General features: G+C 47.1%; 1 protein-coding gene across 13 annotated transcripts in view; it reads right to left on the bottom strand.

Moving 5' to 3' along the window:
- Positions 1 to 21,968, bottom strand: part of RIOX2 (ribosomal oxygenase 2) — a 29,640-nt gene extending 7,672 nt beyond the window's left edge. For 2 of the 13 annotated variants that reach the window (XM_081572582.1, XM_081572589.1), the window contains exons 1-6: positions 21,934 to 21,968; positions 20,327 to 20,466; positions 15,725 to 16,193; positions 10,483 to 10,602; positions 9,244 to 9,372; positions 898 to 1,001 (exon numbers count right to left, since the gene is read on the bottom strand). In XM_081572582.1, coding sequence (XP_081428708.1) covers positions 898 to 1,001; positions 9,244 to 9,372; positions 10,483 to 10,602; positions 15,725 to 16,156 — 785 coding nt within the window. In that variant the 5' untranslated portion in view covers positions 16,157 to 16,193; positions 20,327 to 20,466; positions 21,934 to 21,968. Of the gene's footprint in view, positions 1 to 897; positions 1,002 to 9,243; positions 9,373 to 10,482; positions 10,603 to 15,724; positions 16,194 to 20,326; positions 20,467 to 21,164 lie in introns of all 13 variants that reach the window. The other 11 variants (XM_081572581.1, XM_081572590.1, XM_081572580.1 and 8 more) reach the window with 9 other exon arrangements.
- Between the last annotated feature and the right edge of the window lie 3,951 nt (positions 21,969 to 25,919).

Raw genomic sequence — 25,919 nt, 5'->3', positions numbered from 1 at the left:
TGACGGGACATGTCACACTGTTTGGGAACTACACACCCGTCTCCCCTCCTTCCACCGTGACCAGAGTATAAGTCCTCCCAAAGCCCCTTCAGTCCAGTGCCTACCATCCCAGCAACCACTACAAGGCCCAGGGCTCATGATGAATAAACCAGTGATGGGCACTTTTAATGGGACCTGGACTCGCCAGGCCACTGCTATCAGGAATCACGGGCAGGGCCGCTGCCCGGGTCCTGTCATGTGACAAGGCGCTCGCTGAACCGGAACGTGGTTTTAATTGGAACTGTTTTCAGCACATGTGCTTCTAGGACTCACTGTTCCAGACGTCCTTCCCGACTTTAATGAACTGTAAAAACTGGAAACCTTAAAAGAGACCCAGAGGTTTCCGTGATGCAGAGTTTCTGTTCAGGGTGATGACAATGTTTCGGAAACAGATAGTGGGGATGGTTGCACAACAGTGTGAACGCAATTAGTGTCCCTGAACTGGACACTTAAAAATGGCTAAAATAGTCTACGAATATTTTGCCACAATAAAAAAACTTTTTTAATGGACAGAGTGGGTTGGGGTGGGAAGAGACTAGAAGCGCAGCCTGGCATCACAGACACACCACCACACCCACGGCTGTGCCCATCTTCCCAATCCTGGAGCCTGTACGTGGGCAACTCCTAGTGTTCTGTATGACACGGGGTCATGACGGTCCAGGAGGAGGCCTAGACGAGAGGGTCAATGGCACCGATGTGACCCAGCAGGACTAGGAAGCCAGCAGGGATGGAGGAAGCCCTGGGGCTGGATAAGCAGAAGAGACGAGACCACCTCCCTCACACCTCCTAATCCTGGTCACCGGGGCCACAGCTCGCAGCAGAGCTGTCGGGTATGCAAGGTCAGAGGCGAGCACTTACCTGCTCTGGTAGGTGCTGATGGTCACGTGTGTGGAGTGGGCCAGCCCCTCGGGAGTGTCCGCCTGATGGATGGTCCCTCTGGGAAAGTACAGCAAGTCTCCCGGCTAGACGAGGACAAGGGGGAAGGCGTTAGTAGGGAAGGTGTCTTCTTGGTCCTCTGTAGAGGCTGTGAGTTTCAGTTCTGCGTTCTAGAAACCTCTGCATGGTGACCAGACAGTGGTCTGCAGGCTGGGCTCTGTGGGGTCCACTGGTCAAGCTCAGCTGTGGTTCTGTCACCATGAACCCAATCCTGGAGAGGCTTCCGATGCCTGAAGCCACTTTCTTTCTTTGTAAGCTGAGAACAGACACCCCTGAAACTAGCCCGGATCAAGGTGAGAGCCTGTACCCACCCTCCACACCCTTCCAAAGGGGTGGTGAGGAGGTACAGTCTGGAGCTCGCTGGCTAGGGACCCAGCATGTTACTTAACCCCCCGAGGCCTCAGTTCCTTTATGTGTAAAAGGGAAGCAATTGCCCCACATCTCACAGGATTACTAGAGTATTAAAGGAGACAGCATAGCCAAAGCTCTTGGAGCAATGCTGGGCACGTGGCTGTATTATAATTTTTATTTTACCCGCCGTGCCATACAGTCTGTGCGGTCTCCCAAGCAGGGCCCCTATCCATCCTGTATCCCAGAGCCTAACCCACCTAAGCATCTGGCACACACACGGGCTCAACGGATGTTCGGAAGAAGGGACGAAAACACTGTGGCCCTGCATCTGAGAATGAACACTAGACATAACTACAGACCAGTCACTTCCTCAGGCAGGCGAGCCTCCCCGACCCTGTCCGATTTCAAGCCGTATAAGAGAAGTATTTCCCCCAAATCACTCCTGCCCTGGAGCCACCACCTCCTGCCTGATCCCACCCAGACAGAGAACATTCTGTACAGCAGAAAGGAGAAGAGAGGGGGCCCTGGGAGTCACTCGTCTCCTCTGTGCAACCCAGGAAGTAGCTTGGCTCCCTGGCTACGACCATGGGCCCTGGAGGAAGAGCTCAGGAAACATTACAAGAGAGATTTTTTATTTTAATGCTAAGATTTGCCTTAAAGCAATAAACAATACAATTACGATGTATCATAGGAGCTATCTTGCCCTGAATAATACCAACCTGACAGGGAAACTAGTCCTTCAGGTAAATCAATGCAGCACTCATAATTACAGCTCATTTGTGAGTCTGAGTGCCTGCCCTGTGACAGAGGCCGTCACATATAATATAGCTCATCCATCTGTTTGTTTATTCATCCCACAAACACCTGACCAACCCTTCCCCACTCACCCCGCCCACACCAGACACCAAGCTAGGCGCCAGGGAGAAAGCACTGGACCAAAGAAAGCCCTGCCCTGATGGAATACATTCCAGAGAAACCGACAAGCGTTTGAGAAGGGAGAAGAGACACCAGCAATGGAGATATTCGAGTGGGGGCAAGAGGGATAAAATAAAGAAAGCTGCAAACAAACAATGTCAAGTAGTAGTGAATGCAAAGAAGACAGAGTGAGGAGAATGATGCTGATGTAAGTCAGGGTGAGTGTGTCTGGGGTAAGAGGTGCTATTTTAGCCACTCTGCTAAGGTGACACTTCAGTAGAGACTTCAGGAAAAGAGCAAGCCAGATGGTGAAGAATCTGCCTGTGATGCAAGAGACCTGGGTTCAATCCCTGGGTTGGGAAGATCCCCTGGAGGTGGGCATGGCAACCCACTCCAGAAATCTCACCTGAAGAATCCCCATGTACAGAGAAGCCTGGCAGGCAAAGAGTCAGACACGACTGAGTGACTAAGAACAGCACAGCCATGCAGCATCCTGGGGAGAAAGGCCTCCCGGGGGAGGGAAGAGCAGGTGCAAAGCTCCTGCAGCTGGAATGTACCTGGCAGGTTGAGGGGTGCCGGTGAGGCCGATGTGGCAGGAAGGCAGTGAGTGAAGGTGGGGACGATGGAAGATGAGGTGGGAAGGCAGCAGAGGAGTTGGATTACAGGGCCTTCTGGACCAGTTCAAGGACTTTGGTTTTTTTCCTGCGTTTAACAAAGTCACTAGAGGTCTGGGCAAAGGGTTCATGGGATCCCAAAAGGATCACCATGGCTGTTATGTCAGAAAAGTCTGCAAAAAGAAACACTAGAAACGAGGCTTCTGTATAGATCTGTGTCCAAGGATTTTGCCCTGAACAAGCAGAATGGGGACACATGTGCAGGGAGGAGGCTGGGGACGGGGTAGGACATGGGACTTTGGTTTGGGGAAAACTGAATTTGCCGTATCGTTTATCTTTCCAGGGGGAGACATTAAGTAGGTAGCTGAATTATGAGTCTAGAGTTTAGATGTGGGCTAGAGAGCTAATACAGCATTGAAAACACATCAGTGTGGAAGGTATTTGAAAACTTGGGAGGGAATGCTCATTGATCAAAGAAGTCCAGGAAACAAGCCCTGCACCCCAGCTTACAGAAGCGGGAAGACTGAGGATATAACAGCAAAGGAGAACGAACAAGACAGTCAGGTGGAGAGAGAACCAAGGGACAATCACATCCTGGAAGCCAGTGGAAGAGGTGGCAGTGACCCACTGAGCCAAATGCTGATGACATGCAGACCAAGGTGGGACTAGGAGTTGACTGCAGTAGCTGACAGTGTGGAGGTGGCCTTGAGAGTAGTTCCAGGGGAACAAGGGCCAAGAGAACATGCTGGAAAGGGTTCCCAAGAGTGGAAGAGAAGAGGAAATAAAGGCAGGGCATGGTGGCAGGGTCTCCAAGAATGTCTACACCCTAACCTCTGACATCTGTGAAGATTCAGGTTACATGGCCACGGTTAATTAAGGCTGCTAACAGGGGGGATTATTCTGAATTAGCCAGGCAGGCCCAATGTAATCACAAGTGGAAGAGGGTATTGGAAGAGAGGACCAGAGAGAGGGCAGCATGAGAAAGATCAGGCTCCATGTTGCATGGAAGGGGCCATGTCAAGGAAGTGGCCATGAGCTGAGGAATATGAACTACCTCCAGAGGCTGGAAAAGGCAAGGACAGAATTCTTCGCTAGAGCCCCCAGAACACAGTCCTGCTGACACCTTGATTTCAGCCAGTGAAACCCCTCAGGGACCTCTGAACCACAGAACCACAAGATAATAAAGTTTGTGGTGTTCTTTCAAGTCACTGAGTCTGTGCTAATTTGATAGGCAGCAATATACTGACATATAGCCATTGCTTCCAAGCAATTTCACTGTAAAAGAAGCATCAAAGTAGTATTTTTAAATATTTACAACCTATAAAATAAACACAGTGCTCTCCATTTTAATAAAGAAAATGACACAGAGACCAAGATCTTGCCCAAGGACATGCAGCTCATAAGTGACAGCAGCTGAATTCAAACCCAGGTTTGTCAGATCCCCAAGCCACAGAGATGTGTTTCCATTATGGGGGGTTCTTCACCCCAAGACCCCAGGTTTGGCAGAAGAAACAATCAGGCTGCCACTTGGGTAGGAAGGAAGAGGGGTGAGGCGGTCTCCAGGCCTCTCACGGTAGCACCCCCAAGCCCACCCCCACCCAGGGCGACTCTGCCCTTCAATTTCACATACCGGGCATTTACACAAGATTCCACCTGAAGACTTAGTTTCCAAGGATTAAACACTCAACAGACATGCAACTTGAGAATCTCTGCAGGACACAATGCTATCTTTCTCCTTTCAGAAGACCCAAGGCTTCTCACTGTGAGCTGTGATCCAGATGGGAGTGAATAGTGGCCACAGCTCCACCTTCAAGTCCTACGCCCTCTATGACCACCATGGAGCCCGACCGTCTCAGGCAGGGCAAGTAGCCAGATGTCAGTCTGAGTCACTCAGCCCTGGCCTCAGAGACCATGGATGGCTTAGTCTTGGCTTAAAAATAATCGGCCAAGCACAGGTTTGACAAACTCTTTCTGTGAAGGGTCAGAGAGTAAATATCTGTGGTTCGTGGGCTGCATGGTCCCTGTGGCAACTAGTTGACTCTGCCAGTAAATATGAATGCGGCCACAGACAGTACACAGGAATGGTGGTGGCTGTGTTCCCACACAGTTTATATATAAAAGCAGGTAGCAGGCTCAATTTTTGGCCCGTGGGCCATACTTTGCCAACTGCTGACCAAGAGCACAAAACAGTGAAGAAAGATACCTTTATTATTGTATTTATTCAAGTCCCCTATCAGATAACAGAAGGAACAAGACGGCGGAGCAGAAGGACATGTGCTCATCTCCTGCGAGAACACCAAAATCACAACTAGCTGCTGAACAAGCGCCAACAGAAGGAACCCACTAGAGGAAGATATCCCAGGTGCAAGGGCAAAGGAGAAGCTGCAGTAAGACGGCAGGGGAGGCGTAATCACGTTTAAAATCAAACTGTATACCTGCCAGAGACGCACGGAGGGCACAAATAAAACCTTGTGTGCACCAGGACCCAGGGGAAGGAGCAGTGACCCCATAAGAGGCTGAACCAGACCCGCCTTTGAGTGTCTGAGGGTCTCCTGCAGAGGCATGGGTCAACAGTGGCCTGCGCAGGAATAGGGATTCTGGCTGCAACAGACCTGGGAGGCACGGCGTGTGGCATAAGTCCTCTTGGATGAGGTTGCCATTAGCCCCACCACAGAGCCACCAGGTGAGCAATCCACAAACTGGAGAAAAATTATACCAAAGAACTTCTCACACTGTTGAGAAAGTTCTAGGTTCCACAAAAGATTTCCCAACGTGGGATCCAGCATAGGGACTGAGAATTCCCAGGGAATCTGACTTTGAAGGTCAGCAGGAACTGATTACAGAACTTCTACAGAACTGGGGAAACAGACTCTTGGAGGGCACAAGAAAACCTTCTGCATACCAGGACCCGGGGAAAGGAGCAGTGAACCCACAAGAGACTGAACCAGACCTGCCTTTGACGACTTGAGGGTCTCCTGCAGACGCATGGGTCAACAGTGGCCTGCACGAGGACAGAGGCACCGACAGCAGTGAGGCGCAAATTTGTTGTGGCAGAAAAGACTAGCAAGAGATAAGAAAGCCTTCCTCAGTGATTGATGCAAAGAAATAGAGGAAACTAACAGAATGGGAAAGACTAGAGATCTCTTCAAGAAAATTAGAGATACCAAGGGAACATTTCATGCAAAGATGGGCTCAATAAAGGACAGAAATGGTATGGACCTGACAGAAGCAGAAGATATTAAGAAGAGGTGGCAAGAATACATGAAAAAACTGTTCAAAAAAGGTCGTAATGACCCGGATAATCACGATGGTGTGATCACTCACCTAGAGCCAGACATTCTGGAGTGTGAAGTGAAGTGGGCCTTAGGAAACATGACTACGAACAAAGCTAGTGGAGGTGATGGAATTCCAGTTGAGCTATTTCAAGTCCTAAAAGATGATGCTATGAAAGAGCTGCACTCAATATGCCAGCAAATTTGGAAAACTCAGCAGTGGCCATGGGACTGGAAAAGGTCAGCTTTCATTTCAATCCCAAAGAAAGGCAATGCCAAAGAATGCTCAAACTACTGCACAATTGCACTCATCTCACAAGCTAGCAAGGTAATGGTCAAAATCGTTCACACCAGGCTTCAACAGTACATGAACCGAGAACTTCCAGGTGTACACGGTGGATTTAGAAAAGGCAGAGGAACCAGAGATCAAATTGCCAACATCTGCTGGATCACAGAAAAAGCAAAGGAATTCCATAAAAACATCTACTTCTACTTCATTCATTTTACTAAAGCCTTTGGCCGTGTGGATCACAACAAACTGGAAATTTCTTAAAGAGATGGGAATACCAGACATTACCTGCCTCCTAAGAAACTTGTATGCAGGTCAAGAAGCAACAATTAGAAGTGGACATGGAATAATGAACTGGTTCAAAATTGGGAAAGGAATATGTCAAGGCTATATATTGTCACTCGGCTTATTTAACTTACATGAAGAGTACATCATGCAAAATGCCATGCTGGATGAGGTTCAAGCTGGACTCAAGATTGCCGGGAGAAATATCAATAACCTCAGATATGCAGATGACACCACCCTTATGGCAGAAAGTGAAGAAGAACTAAACAGCCTCTTGATGAAGGTGAAAGAGAAGAGTGAAAAAGCTGGCATAAAACTCAACATTCAAAAAACTGAGATCATGGCATCCGATACCATCACTTCATGGCAAATAGATGGGGAAACAATGGAAACAGTGACAGACTTTATTTTCTTACGTTCCAAAATCACTGTGGATGCTGACTGCAGTCATGAAATTACATGACACCTGCTCCTTGGAAGAAAAGCTATGACCAACCTAGACAATGTATTAAAAAGGAGAGACATCACTTTGCCAACAAATGTTCGTATGTTCAAAGCTATGGTTTTTCCAGTAGTCTTGTACGGATATGCGAGTTGGATCATAAAGAAGGCTGAGCCACGAAGAATTGATGCTTTTGAACTGCGGTGTTGGAGAAGACTCTTCAGAGTCCCTTGGACTGCAAGGAGATCCAACCAGTCAATTCTAAAGGAGATCAGTCCTGAACATTCATTGGAAGTACTGATGCTGAAGCTCCAATACTTTGGCCACTTGATGTGAACATCTGACTCATTGGAAAAGACCCTGATGCTGGGAAAGATAGAAGACAGGAGAAGGGACGACAGAGCATGAGAGGATGAGATGGTTGGATGGCAACATCAACTCAATAGACATGAGTTTGAGCAAACTCAAGAGAGGACAGGGAAGCCTGGTATGCTGCAGTTCATGGAGTCGCAAAGAATCAGACAAGACTGACTGACTGAACAACAACATCATAAACAGGGAGTTTTTCCCAGTTATTGCATGCAGGCAGATATTTTAAAATCAAGAAGCCACAAGGCACTGAGTAAGAATCAGAGGGGCTTCCCTGGTGGCAAATGGTTAAGAATTTGCCTAACAATGCAGGGGACACGGTTTCAATCTGTGTCAAGGCTATGTATATTGTCACTCTGCTTATTTAACACATATGCAGAGTACATCACGCAAAATGCTGGGCTGGATGAAGCTCAAGCTGGAATCAATCCCACATTCTGCAAGGCAACTAAGGCCATGCACCACAACAACTGAACTCACGTGCTCCAGCTACTGAAGCCCGCAACCTGAAACCCAAGCTCCACAACAAGAGAAGCCATTGCAATGAGAAGCCTATGCCCTGCAACGAGAGAGTAACCCCTACTTGCTGGAACTAGACAAAGCCAGCACAAAGTGATGAAGACCCACTGCAGCCAAAAATAAATAATTTAAAAAGGAAAAACGAAAAATTAGATACCAAGTGTGGTTTCAAGATGGAAAAAATACAAAAACAATCATATGCAAGTCCATCAGTTTGGTTAAAATCTTTGGAATGATTTAAATTAACTATTATCTTATTACCACTGAAGGAAATTAAATTTTGTTGAAATTAAGTTTTGTAGGAAAAGGTGTAAAACTGAGTTACACAGCTATTCTTATCCTAGACTTTGTTCTCAACAACCTGACCTGCTGGGGACTGGCTGTGATCCCACCCAGCTGACTGCTCAAGGACACACTTTCTCAGTAGCAAGATGCCAGCGAACCAGCACATGCTCGGGCCGCCTGGTTTTCTGGGGAAGGTCCCCTCAAGAGCCTTCATGATGGCTCTTCTGACAACTACATGCAAGAGGAAGGGGGTGCAGAGGGTCTACTGCAGTCAGGAGGAAAAGGGGGCGCCCGAATTTTACCAGCAAGAAAAACTGAGGGGTCGCTGACCGTGCTCTCCTCAAGCAACCTACCACCCAGCGGTGACCACTGCCTTAGATCTGGTGAAGCTGCCCAAGGCCATGCCTTCCACTTTTACTCCAGAAAAGTCAGTGGTTACCGTATTCATAATTCACTCCTTTTGGACTCAGAGAGCATATGGAAATGTTTCCTCAGCTCACATCTGCAAGTACAAACTACCAGGTCTCCTTCCAAGGTCCCCCAGAGGGGCCACCTGGAATGGGAGCCACCTGCCCCCAAACTCCTGGACACATTCTTGGGGGACCATTTGGTTCAGTCACTCAGTCGTGTCCGACTCTTTGCAACCCCATGAACCGCAGCACGCCAGGCCTCCCTGTCCATCACCAACTCCCAGAGTTTACCCAAACTCATGTCCATTGAGTCGGTGATGCCATCCAACCATCTCATCCTCTGTCATCCCCTTCTCCTCCTGCCCTCAATCTTTCCCAACATCAGGGTCTTTTCAAATGAGTCAGCTCTTCGCATCAGGTGGCCAAAATATTGGAGCTTCGGCTTCAACACACGGGGGACCATTACACAAGCGCAAACTTCAAACCGAACTTGGCGCCCACACTGGCAGGCCCGTACCTTGAGTGTGAACTCATGTGTGGGCCTCCCGATCCTGTCCTCGGCCTCCAGGCTGTACTCCCGCGCCAGAGGCACCGTCGGCTGGTACAGGCGCCAGTGTTTCTCTCCCTCCAGCTGCAGGATGAACACCTACAGGGAGCACAGGACCCCAGGGTGTCAGAGAGCCTCCCCACTGTTCCCAAGGCTTCTAGAATGCTGGCCCTCCCAGGGCTTAAACGAATCACAATTTTGACAAAAAAATAAAATAAAAATAAAGGGTCACAGATACATCTCGCTCCACACTTAAAAGCTGCCACCACTGGCATTCACTTTTAAAAACAGGTGACTGTGAACTCTGACATTGGGAGGCTAGTCATTCTTTTCACTTCCTTAAAAGCCTCGCTGAGTTCTTTATATCCCGCTATCTATCCTCCTATTCATTCCTCTAAATCTTCCAACAGACAGTGGGAAGTCCATAATCTCTGAGGGAAAAGCCAGGCTTCAGATACTACTGAGTGTCCAAAACCCTGAAGATAATCCCTGGCTCATAGGAAAATGTCAAGTTTTTATTCTTCATTCAACCAAAGATATTGTAAAGTCCTGTTAGAAATATTAAAGGAAAAAAAAAAAACTTTTGGAAAATGTATTGATATCAAATTGCTCTCAAGAGGAAAAAAAGAGGTTTTCATTTCCTACTATCTCTGTGTTCGCAGAATGTAGCAGTACAAAAATAAAACTACAACATACCTAAGCCCAAGAGTTAACTTTTTTTGGCAGCCACATGAGAGTGAAATCAACATTCGTCAAGGCGCCAGTGCTTAAGTGAAACCATGACCTTCATTTAAGCTGCCCCAAGATTTTCACAAATGGAAAAAAGCATATATTTTTGGCAGCTACAGAAAAAGGACAAAATAAAAGCAGATGTATGGAATACTTGTGACCTCACCTTATTAAACCGTGAAATTAAAGAAAAAATATCCAATCACACTTCTCTGTAGACAATTCAATCAATACTTGTTTCGGAAGAATGTGCAGCTCTTTATATTAGTAAATAAACTATCTCTCCCCTTTCCAAAGGAGCAGGAAGCCAGTTCAGTGGGGTTAATTTTGGTCCAACATCCCGGTGAGGGAGGTCAAGCTCTCCGGAGCCCGCACAGGAAGAGTGGGCCCGGACCTGACCGACAGCTCAACCACGACAATCTCGCCTTCCTGGGCTGGCGGCCACCCCCTCCTCCCGCGGCCGGGCAGATCCCCCCTCACCTCGACATCGTCGTAGTGGGGCGGCAGGCCCTGGGCTCCCGCCGGGGTGATGTACACATTGGAGCCAACCAAGGAGCCGAAGTAGCACTCCAGCTTCTCCTGGACCCTCCAGAGTTCATCCTTAGGAAACAACAGTGGAGGGAGGAGGAGAGAAAAACACATCAGAAGTAAGCAATCTGTTCTTATTCACTCAGCAAGTCTTCACTGCACAGCTATTATGCTCTGTGCTAAGTCACTTCAGTCATGTCTGACTCTTTGCGACCCTATGGATGAGCCCGCCAGGCTCCTCTGTCCATGGGATTTTCCAGGCAAGAATACTGGAGTGGGTTGCCATACCCTCCTCCAGAGGATCTTCCTCACCCAGGGATCCAACCCTTCTCTCTTATGTCTCCTGCACTGGCAGGTGGGTTCTTTACCGCTAGCGCCAACCTGGAAGCCCAGATGCTGGGAATTCAGCGGTGACCGAACCGGCACCTCTACCCTCAGGGACCTTCTGTCCCAAGCATGGAAAGGAGGACGTGATGAACGAGACATGGACGAGGAGGTGACAGGGAGCCACGAAGGATTTCAAGCCAGACAATGACACGACCCCATTCACATTTACGAAAGGTCAGTCTGGCTACGGTGTGGAGACTGGACTGTGGGAAAGCAAGAGACAGCGGTGGGGAAGCGACAGATGCAACAGTGCAGGCGGGGATGATCAGAGTGGGGAAGAGGGCGAGGAAGAAGAGTAAAAGTCAGGATGTGCTCGGCAGGCAGCCCTGCCAGCACACCCTGATGGCAGGGGCCTGGAAGTGGGGAGGATAAGAGAGAAATACTCTGGGGGTTTTGACTGAGGCAGTTAGTTAGCTCCCAGCACCACTAAAGTGGGAAAGATCTGCTAAAGAATGAGTTTTTTGGGGAGAAAAGAAAACCTGTACATTAGAAATGTTACGTATGAGCTGCTAAGACCCCCCCTGTGCTGGCTGGCTAAATCTGAAGTTCAGGCAGGATGAAGGGTAAGGGTCTGGGAACTGCCTGATGAAAGGGTCCTTAGAGCAATGGGAGCAGAAATAACAAACTAGGAAGAGGGTCAAGCAGCGAGGGCAGGACAGGGGTCGAGGAACACTCCCCTCTCACTAGCTCTTCAGGACCTACGTTGGACTGAGGGACCTAGGGAGGAGCCACATACTCCTGCGAGAGAAGGAAACCTGATTGTCCCAAGGCAGGTGAGGGGAAGACAGGTGGAACTGGGCCTCGTGGGCATCGGCACTTTCTGTGCGCTAGGCTTCACCTACTTTAGTTACACAGCCCTCTCAGCAACCCTCTCACAGGGTGGGTACCATCACTCTGTGGGTGCCCATCCACACCGAAAAGGAAGGAGGCCTGTCAGTGATGGAAACAGGATTCACATTCATGCAGCTAAGGAGCACACCCCCATAACCACGACTCGACCGTAAAGAAAAGTCACCTACAAAGAACACCGCAGAAGCCCAGCTTTTAAGCATCCATACATGCAGTGCCCGGCACACAGAAGATACTGAAAGGATTTACTGAGTAAACCAGTGACCATGGCTTAGAAGTCAATCTTACCCACTGGAATGAAAAAAAAAACTACAGAATTAAAAATATCAAGTGGGAAAGAATTGGGTCAGCATCAAACAAGCTTTGGGAGACATTTCCATATAAGCCATTGAGCTACTCTACATATAGAGCTGAAGGTTTCTATTTAACACAAGAAGAATAATTCAGTGGCACCTGAAGAGCTCCAAAGAGTTCGCAGGTCTCCCAAGCAATCTAACGCACACCGGGGAGCGGCCAGGAGGATGTGTAATTACATCTGTACAGTAACTGTCTGTCTCTCTCTATACCTACTGCTTATGGCCTGAGGACCAGATGGGTCACTTTATGGCTCCCAACTGAAGTTTCTGGGTCTATAATTTAGAAGCACATGTCTCCTTCTTCTTAAAGGTTACAGAAAACCCTATCATTTGTACAAGTTTTTCATTTCACTTTTCGATTCTCAATCTGCCAAGTGTGGCCCACTAGAAAGAGATCTGGAGTCAAACCGTCTCAGTTCAGGTTGTAGTTACAAGCTAGATGACTGCAACTTCCTCATCCGTGAAAGGAGCACTCCCACCCTAAGACTGTGAGAAACAGCATAAACCTATCTCAAATTCTATTTCAATTGCACAACAGTGTACAAGTGTCACAGCTTCACAGCACTGACCTAGGCACAAACAAGGCTCCTGAAACCTGTCTCCTTTGACTCAGGTCCCCCAGCTGTGTCTGGAGCTGCCATGGAGGACCCCAGAACAATGGAAAAGTGAAGGGGGCGGAGGGAGGCCCTCTCCTCTGCACTGACCTTCCTTCAGGATCAGCTGAATACAATGGTCAAGACCAGAAGCCCACATTAACACCTAAAGAAAGGTGAAAACAAACATGCCAAAAGCACAACTACATTTCAGGAAGGATCTTTAGATACACAGTTCGGAAAATGTTTTAATTCTGAAGTTAGAAGTCCTTCCTTCATAGCTTTGTAAGTCACAAGTGTGAACTCATTTCTTTCATGTAAAGTGGAGACCACAGTGATCACCTCAGTTATTTCAAATTTGTGTTGGAGATTCAAAAGTGAACACGTGTAAATATCTGGTTAGCTCATCTGGACTTCTGATACACAGATTACCTGAAGCAGGTGGGGAACAGCCTACCACTCTCTGGTTACCTCCTCACTCATTTTCAGACAAGCTGTGCCCACTCTGTGACGTGACCAAGAAAGTGCTGACTCCGAGTCCTTCAACCTGGACAATGAGGAACTGTCTCTAGGCTTCTCTATCCTGGTATCAGTATGTCCATTAGTAAATACACACAACACTAAATCTGCTCACAATATAACACTCAGAACCCAGCTTCCTGTGTAGAGAGTGAACTCCAGCAGCTTATAGGTTTCTCAAGTTCTGGTGGTGGAAGGTCAGAGGGAATAAAAAAAACACAAACGGGGCTTCCCTGGTGGCTCAGTGGTAAAGAATCTGCCTGCCAATGCAGGAGACATGGGCTCCATCCCTGATCCAGGAAGGTTCCATGTGCTGCAGAGCAACTAAGCTTGTGCCCCACAACTACTAAAGCCTATGTGCTCTGGAACCCATGTTCTGCAACAAGAGAAGCCACCACAATGAGAAGCCCTTGCACTGCAACAAAGAGAAGCCACCACTCACTGCAACTAGAGAAAAGCCTGCATAGCAACAAAGAACCAGCAGGGCCAAAAATAAAATAATTAAAAAAAAACAACCCACAAATAATCAGGATGCCTCCTAGCCCAGCCTGGGGGTTGAGTTGAAACTGGAAAAGCTCATCCTTCCTCCTTTAATAAACGTGACTTAAAGAGCTGAGTCAACAGGGCAAAGGAAACCGTCCTGCCCACTTGAAACTGGGGAAGAGAAGTGTGCAGCACTTAAGCAGAAATGACAGCCACAGAGGACACCACATACATGCCAAACAGTAATTTCTTGCTGGTCTGTGAACAAATTACATGTAATCAGCATCACTGATCTTTTCTATTCATAGTTCTTCCGTGTCTAAAAACTACTTTTTTTTTTTTTTAAGTGCTACTTCTAGCCAAGCAAAGAGTCAAGGACTAGCTGAGAGGGAAGTACCACGATGTACAGATTTTCTGAATGCAAATCATGACTTGGTCTGCAAGTGATTTATAAATTCCTTTCAGGTAGGATGCCCAATAGGGTGGCATCCCAGGGACATTTCAGCTGCTCATGATTGCCCAAGATGGACTATCTGGAATGAGGACCTGTACTGAAAAGTCTAAGAGTACTTGTACTTTATCCAGAGTACAAATAGTACAAAATCCTACAGACAAGGGAAAGGCATTCACAGATGAGGGAGGCCTAATGGATCTAATAAGGCAACTCAAGATCTATAATGACAAGCATTACTAGAACGCTGATGACAGAGTCCTAGGAGCCACCACGCAGCCAGAAGTCATCCTCAGTGTGGAACCTGACACACTGCTTTCTTCCTCCTCGAAGCTGGCATTCTGATTCAGCCAAGGGTGACAGAGGGGGATTTCTGGATGGGGATAAGACTTTTTTTCTAAAACTCAGAAAGGGCCTTCAATTGTTGGACACCTGTCCTGTAAAAATCTCAAACATCTAAGAGATGCTTTCAAATTATGATACTAGAGAGAAGACTCTTGCGAGTCCCCTGGACTGCAAGGAGATCAACCCAGTTAATCCTAAAGTAAATCAACCCTGAATATTCATTGGAAGGACTGATGCTGAAGCTGAAGCTCCAATACTTTGGGCCACCTGACGTGAAGAGCCGACTCATTAGAAAAGACCCTGATGCTGAGAAAGATTGAGGGCAGGAGGAGAGGGGGCAACAGAGGATGAGATGATTGGATGGCATCACCGACTCAATGGACAGGAGTTTGAGCAAACTCCAGGAGATAGTGAAGGACAGGGAAGCCTGGCGTGCTGTAGTGCATGGGGTCGCAAAGAGTCAGATGCGACTTAGCGACTGAACAACAACTAAGAGAGCAGATTAGCTCATCCTAAATCTACATTTTACAAACGCACAAACTGGGCACAGAGGAAGCAGATTATTTGTCAAATGTCAATCACTGATGGAGAATAAATAAAAAGTTAGTCAGTCGTGAAATCCAAGCTACCCTCCACCTACGACTGCCCCCCACCTACCCCAGCAATTCCAGAGCCAGCCTGGTGGGGCTGTAAACAAGGGTGAAGTCTCTTCCATAAATGTGCATCTAGTACATGGTCTAGTCACTGCTTAGAAGCCTCTGCTAAGGAGATGTGGGCAGCAGAGGGAGGCAACTTCAAGAATAAAATGATCACCTTGATGCTATCATGCCTTACATTACAGTGAAGAAACAATCCAGAGAGAAATGTCCACCATGGATCAAAACAAAAACCAGCCCACAGAAATACTTCTGGAGGTGTAATGTCACTTTAACAAACTTTATAAACCTGCAATATAATTTACTTTTTGCAGCTCAATGACACCGAACCATGTCCACCCTGAGCTGATGCGGATTCTAACAGTTGAGCCAAAAGAGAACACACAAAAAAATCACTTAAGTTGGAATGCATTTGAAGACCAAACAGGTGTTGGCCCTTCTGAAACTGGCAGGAGACTAATCATCACCAAAACGGATTTATCCCTGAGCTGATCTGTAGCCAAATGTTAGTACTTTAATACACACGAGGATTCTGCCCCTGGGAGAGCCTGTTACCTTAAATCTCTGAGGTTGGTGAAACTGAATTGTGGCCCTTTTCTGATCAAAATCTTTTCTCAGCTGAAGAAAGTGCACTCTGCCATCTTTATTTAAAACCTTCTTCTTCCCGTGGACACAGCGGCAGACGTTCACGTCTCTCCCGTAGTACATACCCCGGCTGCACAGACTCTTCAGATCAGAGAGCCTGAATAGGGATTGGTAGTATGTGGCCAACGCAGGGTCATCTCTCTGGATGAGGAGGGGTTTCTGCTCCCAGAATTCCTTGAAAAATGTCTCTGTCTTGATGGGCGAGATGAAACTTTCAAAGAGGCCACTGGGGCTGTCGAAGTTCAAAGGGGAAGAAGGTCCACAGGCTGCCTCCACCTTCACCTGCTTAGGAACAGGCCCTTCTTCCTTCCCATCCCCTGCAGGCCTTGCTTTCTTTGGCATGGCTGTCTTCAAGACAAGGCAGTGAGGAAATGCAGACCTGCCAGAAGAACAAGACCCATGTGTTTAGGTTTCCCGGGGCCAGTGTCAGAGGATCACATACACGCGACCTGCACGACCACTAGGCCCTTCGTGTACGCTCTTCCTAAGTCAAGGCCATTTCCTCCAGGATTAACATACAACCTGAAGCCAACGCCATTTCTTCCAGGGTATGATTCCGCCTCAGACACCATGCAGAGCACATAGTCATAGAAAGGGAAGCCTGTTTCCTTGTACACAAGCACTAAGTCATGGAATTCATTGCTTATTAGAGGTATAATTATCCCAAGTTAAATGATTCAACTATCTCAGTAGTTTCTAGTCACGGTTTTAGCCTGTGGCCATTGACACAGCAAAGTCAAAATCTTAAAATTTGGCTTTAATCAGCACCAGGTCCCAAATCTAATTAGATGCAACTGAGTAATAAACACTTGACTCAATCAAGAGCCGCCCACAGCCAGGTGCTCCTTGCCACAGCCCCACCCCTGGCTGCTGTCCTGGGGGCCACCTGGGCCAGTGGTGCCACCTGGTGGCTAGAGCAAGACACTGCCCGCACCCAAGCCTTCCTCAAGCACCTGGACTGCCTCACTTCAAACCTCAGCTTATTCCTGAAAATTGCCACTTTACCAGAAACATCCCATTAAAAAATAGAAAAAAAAATTAGACACTGAAAGTGAAGGGTAAAGACAGTCACATCCCAAGGCTTTTAAAAAGTTATAACTTTTTAACTAAAATAAGGCATACTAAAATGGCAACATCATTAACATCTGACGCAGCCCTCAACCCTCTAGCTTTCAGGTGCTCACACATCCCCTGGGAGCACAGGTCTCAGGTGGGACTGAGATTCTGCACCTTCAGCAAGCCCACAGGTAATGATGTTGCTGCTGGGTCACAGACCACACTTGACTAGCAAGAGGATCGACCTCCCTAGTATTGCCAAAGGTCTCTCAGAACTGCGAGACCAAGCCACAACTGTTGTCACATTTACATGCAGGGGCCCTTCATCTGGATTTCAAGAATAATACTTCACTTATAGGAGTTCCCTGAAACAGCAAAATTCTATTTTAAAGTACATTTATTTCTAGGGGAGAGGGTCCACTGCTTTTACCAGATTCTTAAAGAAGCCCCCATCCCCCCAAAAGATTAAGAAGCACTGTGCTTATAAAAAAAAAACAGTTTTTCCCAAAGACGGGTAATTTATTTGTAAATGTTATGCTTTCTTATGTTGTTGGGCTATCAAGAATTTTCTGCTCTTCTGTCATGATAACTAAGCCATATTTCAACTACACTGTGGACTGAGAAGAATTAATGGTCTGGTCTGAGAAGTACGTACCCAAACAACGTGTTACACATTGCAACAATAATCTACAAATTTATAGTTGATAAATTCATAATAAATCTAGAAAATAAACTTAGAATTATTCCCTTTGTCTAGTGTATGAGCCCATTAGTCACTTAGTGGCCGTCCTGCTGATCAGATCAACTGTTTCAGTATCAAGTTTGTGCTCACATGACCCTCATTTTACTTGATAATGGCCCCAAAGTGCACGAGTACTGATGCTGGCAATTCGGATATTCTCTTACCGTGCCTAACTCATAAATTAAAGTTTATTATAGCTGTCTGTGAATAGGGAAAATGCACAGTTCATACAGACTTCATTGCCATCCATGGTTTCAGGCATCTTTTGGAGACCTTAAACCATTATCAACCATAGATAAGGAGGCATTACTATGTAAAACTCACTAGTGGCCTCATTTTAGCTTCTAAATTTTGTGCCCACAAACAGTTCCTTCAAAAGATCAAGTGGTTTTGATAGGAAACACAGGACCAAGTGTTTACAATACAAATTGATACTAAAAGCTTGCATGGAAGAGTAAGCTTAAGCTTTTTTCCTAAGGGGGGGGGAACTTCAGATGTATCATTGATAAGATACATTTGCTGAAAATGTTTCCTATTCCTTTTAAGTTTAACAGACCAGTTTGCTTTCTCAACTGAAGAATCAAAGCTTTGATAAGACAAAGTACTGCTACTACTTGGAGCCCAAAAGTAAGGTAGAAATACAAGGACAAATGAAAACAAGACTCGGTGAAGAGCACTGCTTATGCAAAAATGAGTTACCTACTATCCCGTGAGGACTTCCCTGGTGGCTCAGTGGTAAAGAATCCGCCTGCAATGTGGGAGACCCAGGTTCAATCCCTGGGTTGGGAAGATCCCTGGAGGAGGAAATAGCAACCCACTACAGTATTCCTGCTGGGAAAATTCCATGGACAGAGGAGCCTGGCGGGCTGCAGTCCATGGGGTTCCAAGAAGTCGGACACAGATGAGCATGCACGTATGCACTATCCCCTGAAAGTCAGCATGTGCAGATGTCTGGGCTGGGAACTTAGATTTCAGAAGTGTTCCTAACACCACTAACTGAAAAGAGGGACTCACTGTGACTACGCTCTTTGGACAAACAGTGTGATTATATGTGGTTATATGCCAGGCTGAGGTATCTACATGATGAGCCCCCAGTAAAAGCCCTGGACACTGAACGTCTAATGAGCTTCCCTGGTTGGCAGCATTTCACATGTGCTGTCATGACTAGCTGCTGCAGCAATGAAGCGCTTGGTCTCCATCTGCTGTAATAAATTAGCTGTGAGTCCTAGCAAACCACTGGCCCAGGGGATGGTTCAGAGACCCCTGACACACTGCTCACATTTAATTGCTAAAAACTGTTATGCTGCCTCAGAAGGTCTGAGTCATTAAAGGTACTCAGTAATGAAAAGGCAATTTCATATTCAGCCACACATTTCTTATCCCTCACAATTGGTCACTTTAAAATTTATATAAGGAATGCAAGCAGCAGGAAGATGTAAACAAAAGGTTTGTAAAAATGTAAACAAAAGCACAATATACGAACACAGTATAAACATTCACTAGAAAGTGTGGTGAAATAAAGTGTGCAGAATAATTCAGCCAAAAAATAAGATCACTTGAAACATTTTTCCCATCCACAATCAGTAACAAAATAAATCCCAACAGTGCATAACAAATGCTTTTGTTAGAATATGAATTTCACTACTTTTACTGCCAAAACTTACATCATTTATAGTTTCTCTGTGTTCATATTGAAATGATTTGAGGCTCAGTTAATTGGAACCTAGCTTAGAGGTTACTAGGCAAACTTACTATTTCTCTGATTCTCACATTACCCATATTGTAAGACAACCATTCTTTTTAACAGCTTGTGGGAGGTCGAGAGGAGAACATATGACATACTCCACCACATTAAACACACAAAAATAGTAAGCTGTATCACAATTTCAGAAACAAAAAGTTAAAAAAAAAAAAAAAGCTGTGTGTCTTGAAAGAAATATAGAAACTAAACAAGAGAATACTTTGGAAAAGTACAGCCAACACAAGCCTGCCTCTAAACCTCACAGACCACCCAAACAGAAGTTAAGAGTAAATATTTTTATAAAGCTCCAAGAGAAGAAAAAAAGCCAGCATGTAAAAAGCATCTGTTTCCAATCTGAGTTGACTATATCATTAAAGAGACTTCCCAGGTGGCGCTAGCGGTAAAGATCCCACCTGCCAATGCAAGAAACCTGCAAGAGATGCAGGTTGGATCCCTGGGTTGTGAAGATCCCTTGGAGGAGGGAATGGCAACCCAGTCCAGTATTCTTGCCTGGAGAATCCCGTGGCCAGAGGAGCCTGGTGGGCTACACTCCATGGGGACGCAAAGGGTCGGACACAACTGAAGCGACTTAGCAGCAGCATAGCATTAAAGTGTAAAAATATTAAATCAAAAGAAAAGATTCAAGGTTCATATTTTACTAACTGCCCACCGATGAAACACAGCCACTAATCTAAACAATTTGAAGGATTAAACTCCACAAGAAAGTCAATATTGATACCCATTTTACAGCCAGCAAACACAAACAAAATCTTTATATTTTTAAATGCCCTAACGTTCTTTTCTATGGTAATAGTCACTGACCTGAAGTCTTAAGGCAGGACACCTGTCTGCACATGCCCAGAGCTGGTACAGAGCAGGGCACATAGGAGGGTCCTCAAACACTTGCTGAGTGCATATTTTTTTTCACCTTTTGGATACAATTTTGGAGGGAAAAAAATCTCAAAAGCCTTACCTAAAACAGAGTTGGGGAAACAGATGGTTTGTTCAGTGGGGATTATTCTTATGATGGCAGCCCAAGCTTGGGTAGTCCAGTCTTTTCAGAGCTGAAAGGCACCAACCAGGAGAGGGAGGTGTGTCTTTTAATCTCCAGAGCTGTGTTTTACAGATTGTAGTCAAATCACCAGGAAAGCTTGTTAGTATGCAAATTTCTGGGCCCCTTATCAAGCCTACTTAGTTAGCGTTTCTGGGAGCCAAGGCCCAGAAACCTGCAGTAACTCAGTCAAAACAAGTTTTTTTAAAAAGTTATCCTCAGGAATTTTAGATCCACTAACATAGAGGAAGATCTAGGCAAACTCAAGCTCAGTTAATTACACTCAAATAAGCTGACAGAAATGATACATCATCACCTGTAACAAGGTTGACTAGGTGGACCTAAAAGATTTCTCTGGGGGGATGTTTACCAATACAAACAGGGAAAAGCGGTTCTCCTATTGACCTAAAGCAATGATTGGCACTTATCTTTTCAGTTCTATCTTAGAAATAATGGATTGAACCTCATTAATAAATTTTAGTAATCATGACTTGTTACAATGGATGGGGGCTGAGGACCAAAACTATCCAAGCGATGGTGGAGGAAGCTTGATAAATCAGGTTTTTCCACTTAAAGATGAGCCCAGTGAAATCAAAGGCCTGGCGCCGAATTTACAGCTGATTTTTGGAGTTGTCAAGGAGGCTTCCCAGATGGTGCAGCGGTAAAGAATCTGCCTGCTAATGCAGGAGATCCAGGTTCCATCCCTGGGCTGGAAAGATCCCCTGGAGAAGGGAATGGCTACCCATTCCAGAATTCTTGCCTAGAGAATCCACGGGCAGAGGAACCTGGCGGATACAGCCCATGGGGTCGCAGAAAGTCGGACATGACTGACCACTCACGCAGGCACGCACTGAAGGTAGCGAAGTGTGATCCCCAAGCCAACACTTCCTGAAAACACAGTGAACCACCAACCTGATCTCATTAACCTGATGGATGACCCAACAGCAGTTGGGGACCCGTTCTAGAAATATTCAGTGACGAAAGAATGACTGGGAGGGTAAGCTGTCATTTTAAAGTCAGGGTGGGGTGAGAAAAAGGCAGCTGTCTCTGCCCGAACTTCAGGTTTCCCTGTGGTAAAGCCTGGGGCTCTTAGGCCCGACTGGAAGCACAGCCCACGTGGTGGCCGCGCTCCCAGACCGCCGGCCACGAGGGCGAAGACGGGCATCACGCTCGCTGCGAAACCTGCGAACTTTCGTGTGCTCGTCCAGTCTCAAGACCACCGGCCGAGCACGGGGCTTCTCTCAGTGCCTAGGCTACTCCAGACCCTAACCCCGGATCTGAGCGGCGCCAAACTGGCGTGCGCACTATCCGCGTGCCGGTGGTCGTAGAGCGCGCCCGCGCGCGTCCCGGGCCCAGCGACCACCAGCGCTCTCCGGCCCGGGCCGGGGTGCACCGAAGCTCCCAGCCCGAGTCCTGTGGTTCCCCCGACCCCGATCTTGCTCCACCCACACTCGCGCTTGGGCGTCGGGAGAATGAGCACCACCCAGACAGCCTAGAGGCGGACGCCAGGCCAGGACGGATGCACTCACCGGACTCAAGCCAGTTGCGCGCGGCCTCCAGCGGAACAGGCTGCGACGCGGACCGAGGGCGGGGCGGCGCGGGCCGGGGGCGGGGGCGGGGGCGGGGCGTGGAGGGGCGGGTCGGTCGGGGGCGGGGCGGGGGCGGGGCGTGGAGGGGAGGGCCGGCCGGGGGCGGGGCGGCGCGGCGCGGCGTGCGCATGCTCGGGGCGGCCCCTCCTGCTCTGCACCGGCCTCCCTGCTGGCCAACCGACGGAGGTAGAGGCTACTCCCAGCGTGTAGGTGCGGAGATGTGTTCGGAGTTCATCCCCGTAGATTTTTTTCTTTGCTATTAAAGGAAATAAATGAGGGTTTTTCTTGAATTGGTAAGGGATGAGGCTTAGGATTTGGGGGGACGTCATCTAGTACAATCCTGTTCCTTTAATGAATGGAGAAACTGAGGCCGGGAAAGGGGAAATGAGCTGCCCAAGTTTAAGGAGCTAGTTAGTGGTCCAGGTTCGCCATCGCTTTGTTTGGGGCGCTCTGCTACGCTATGTTGCTTTGTACTAAGTCAACTGTAATTTGTATCATGTTGCTCCCGGAGAGAGAATCCTGATCTAAAAAGGATACTGGAAATTCTTGAGACCGGCTGTAAAAGCAAAGAACAAAAAGGAATTATTTGAGTAACTACGGCCTGACACTCTCCTTTTGACTCATCAGGACTTTTGGGCAGGGAGGCCTGGAACCAGTGGGCAGAGGATCAACTGCTCACCTTTGCTCTGGCCTGTGCAATTCTTTGCTCTCCAGACAGCCAGAGGGGACACAAAGGAAGTCCTTATTTCATTCTGTTAAGATGATTGAGACTAGAAGCTGTTTCTGATGGTCAAGTGACAAGCAAATGGGAACAAAGTATACCCTTATTTCTTATGCTTGTCAAAACTAACAACGAATATTTCCAAAAATGAATGCATAAACTGTGATGAAATAACTTGTATAGGAGTATACCTAATGAAATTTTTACTTGAAATTTCAATGAAAGCCCTAAACAGGAGACATCTACCATTGTTGAGCACATACCATTTCCCAGGCACTTTTAAAAACTGTGTACTCAAACTTATTATCCATACAAAAATCTACGAGAAGAATGCTACAGTTATCTCATTTTGCATGGGAGGAAAAGGAGGTACCAGGAGACTGTTATTAGCCAAAGGCAGGCTTTCTTACTGTGGGCACTACTGACATTTGGGGCCAATAATTCTTGTATGGAGATGACCTGCATTGTAGCAGCATTCCTGGGCCTCTACTCCTTAGATGCCAGTGGTACCCACACCAAGTTGTGACAGTTGAAAATGTCTCTAGACCCTACATAATTTCTCTGTGGCGAACCACTACTTTAGTAGTAGCCCCCACCCAGCATTTAACTTCATACTATAGTGCAGTTACATCTCACACTTCTCAAGAGGAGGTGCTCGATACTGCCCCGTAGGACTCACTGAAAAGGGCTGAGCAGGTTCCATGAGCATTACCCACAGTCAGAGTATATAAAGAGAAAACTGGAAACTGAAGGGCAGTTTGTGCATCAGTGTAGCAGAGGTTGCTGTAGCATTTCCTTTCCTCCCCCAAGACAACTGGTAGGGACTCCTGAGCCAACAGAGAGACCTGGGGCATCCGCAGGCCATCCTGAGCAGCTGGCTGTTTGCTGAGCTGTGGGCTGTGCTGGTCTGCTCCAGGGCTGCTATCAGAGGAGATCCCAGTGTGTTTACAAAGATCTTGGATCCCTGAGTCGTGGCTGTAGAGATGAGGGAATGGCTTGTGAACAGAAACCCAGGTGGCTGCTTCTTGCCTGGAGGATCCTGAAGGAGGAGGCTGCGCTCTGAGGCCCAAGTGCACCTCTAGCACCCTTTGTCAAGTCAAGGACCATTGAGCATCCTCTGGGCAGGTTGGGTGCTGTGCAAAGTACCTGGGCTTGGTACCTCTGGATGGTACCCTGTCAAAGAGAGTGACATAGCAGGTGATGAAGGCCAAGCATTAAGAGGCAGAGGTCCTCTTAATTAAGAGGTCTGGCATGGACCAGAAAGGAGGTATGGGGCCACAGGAGGTCAGTCAGCAATCTCAGGGTTAATTTCAATGCACCCCAATGTGTAGACCACCAAAAGAAACTTTGTCTGCATCACTTGAAAACTTCAACATCTGAACACCTGTTATCAGGCCCAGCTATATAATTGGTGGAGCTCAGTGTGAAATGAAAGCATGGAGCTGCTTCTTCCAAAGGGAGGGGCAAAGTGAAGTGAAAGTGTTAGTCACTCAGTCGTGTCCAACACTCTGTGACCCCATGCACTGTAGTCCATCAGGCTCCTCTGTCCTTGGAATTCTCCAGGCAAGAATACTGGAGTGGGTAGCCATTCTCTTCTCAGGGAATCTTCCTGACCCAGGTATCGAACTCGAGTCTCCTGCATTGCAGGTAGATCCTTTACTCTCTGAGCCACCAGGGAAGTCCAAGGTAGGGGTAAAGTGTCATTAAAGATACTAAGAATTAAAATGGTTCCTTTCTTTTGCCTCCTCTCTCTCTACTACAATGATGCTGTTTTCAATTTGCAGTATTTAATGTCATGTTCTTCGGAGCATAGGAATACTGGAAAGGTGAGTGCAGACATGCAGGAGGGCCCTTCAGTGCTTCTTGGAGCCACGTATGCACAGGAGCACCCGCCTCATAGGGTGTCAAGTTCTCCCACCTGTTAAATACTGGTCCCACACTAATGTGTCCTGGCCAGGGGTGGAGAAACGAATCCCTGAGGCACTGGTCACAGCCCCAACCCACAGCAAACCCACAGCTGGTTTAGCTGGAGACTGCAACCTTCCACCTGGGGCACACTCCTTACCTCCAAACACACCATGGCACTGCCAGCCCAGGGCAGTTACAGGGTGTGGGATGTGCACCCGGTCCAACCCCCTCTCTCACCCCAGATCTGTGTACCTGCCTCTCCTGGGGCAGAGGGAAGCCAGGGACATTGGTTGCCATGGGGATGGGGGTTGGGTGGAGAGTCTGGGAAAGCAAGGTCCAGAACCGATCTTACAGGATGGGAGGCAGAAGTGCACGTGCCAAGCCTGGTACATGCTAGTTGTTCCAAAAGACTTGCCTTTCAAAACAGAGTCAAAGATCATGTTATTCACAATTTCAAGATAGCCACTGCAGAGTATTAAACTCCAAGAGTGAGGCCCTGTGTGAGGACAGAGGACATCAACAAAGTCAACTCAAATACATATCATTTCAGTAAAAGACTTGCCAGTTCTTTCCCTATTCCTCCCCATCCATTCCTGGCCCCTGAACTTGCTGGAATGGGAGGAGGGTGGAAGGCAGGGAGGTATGAAATTGCGGATTCTACATTATTCCTTGGACAGTTTCCTCGATTCAGGGTGCAGGCCTGAGCTGGCAGGAGGGAAAACAGACCAGAATCAGTCTATGCCTGAAAGTATTGCTGTTATCAAAGTGAGTGTTTGGTGTGTGTATTGTGTGACTGATTGACTGGATTGATTGACAATTCAAAGTATCCAAGAGGCAATGGAATTCACCTGAGAAGTCAGCAAGGGGCAGAGAAAGAATCACCAATAAAGCCTGTTTGACAATGACTGATGAAAAATACACCCATTTTCTGCCGGTACCTCCAAGTTCCAATTGTTTCACATAAAACTATGGTTCAACAATGTGATAAATAGTAACCAAGTGGAACTCACTGGAAATTTCCCATCAGTAAAATTACTGTGTAAAAGGGGTAAATGATAAAGTCATAAGAGTAATTTGAAATGGGTTATTTGCGTCAAGATGGCATATTGTATTGATTGCTTAGTAACCGTCATGTAATTTAATTGCTTTGATTACCCAAAGACACACCATTTTTTGTTCAAATGAGCAATAGTTATCTGATTGCATCAATCTAGACCAGGATATTATCCAAAATAATCAAAGATAATTAACTCTATATTCAAATCCAAATCTTTTCCCAAGATATATGGGACTTTAA

The sequence above is a fragment of the Giraffa tippelskirchi genome, chromosome 2 (assembly GCF_054371585.1).
Source record: "Giraffa tippelskirchi isolate mGirTip1 chromosome 2, T2T-mGirTip1v1.2.pri, whole genome shotgun sequence".
Taxonomy (NCBI): domain Eukaryota; kingdom Metazoa; phylum Chordata; class Mammalia; order Artiodactyla; family Giraffidae; genus Giraffa; species Giraffa tippelskirchi.
The sequence above is the reverse complement of the archived record's forward strand: the minus strand, read 5'-3'. Positions and strand labels throughout refer to the sequence as shown.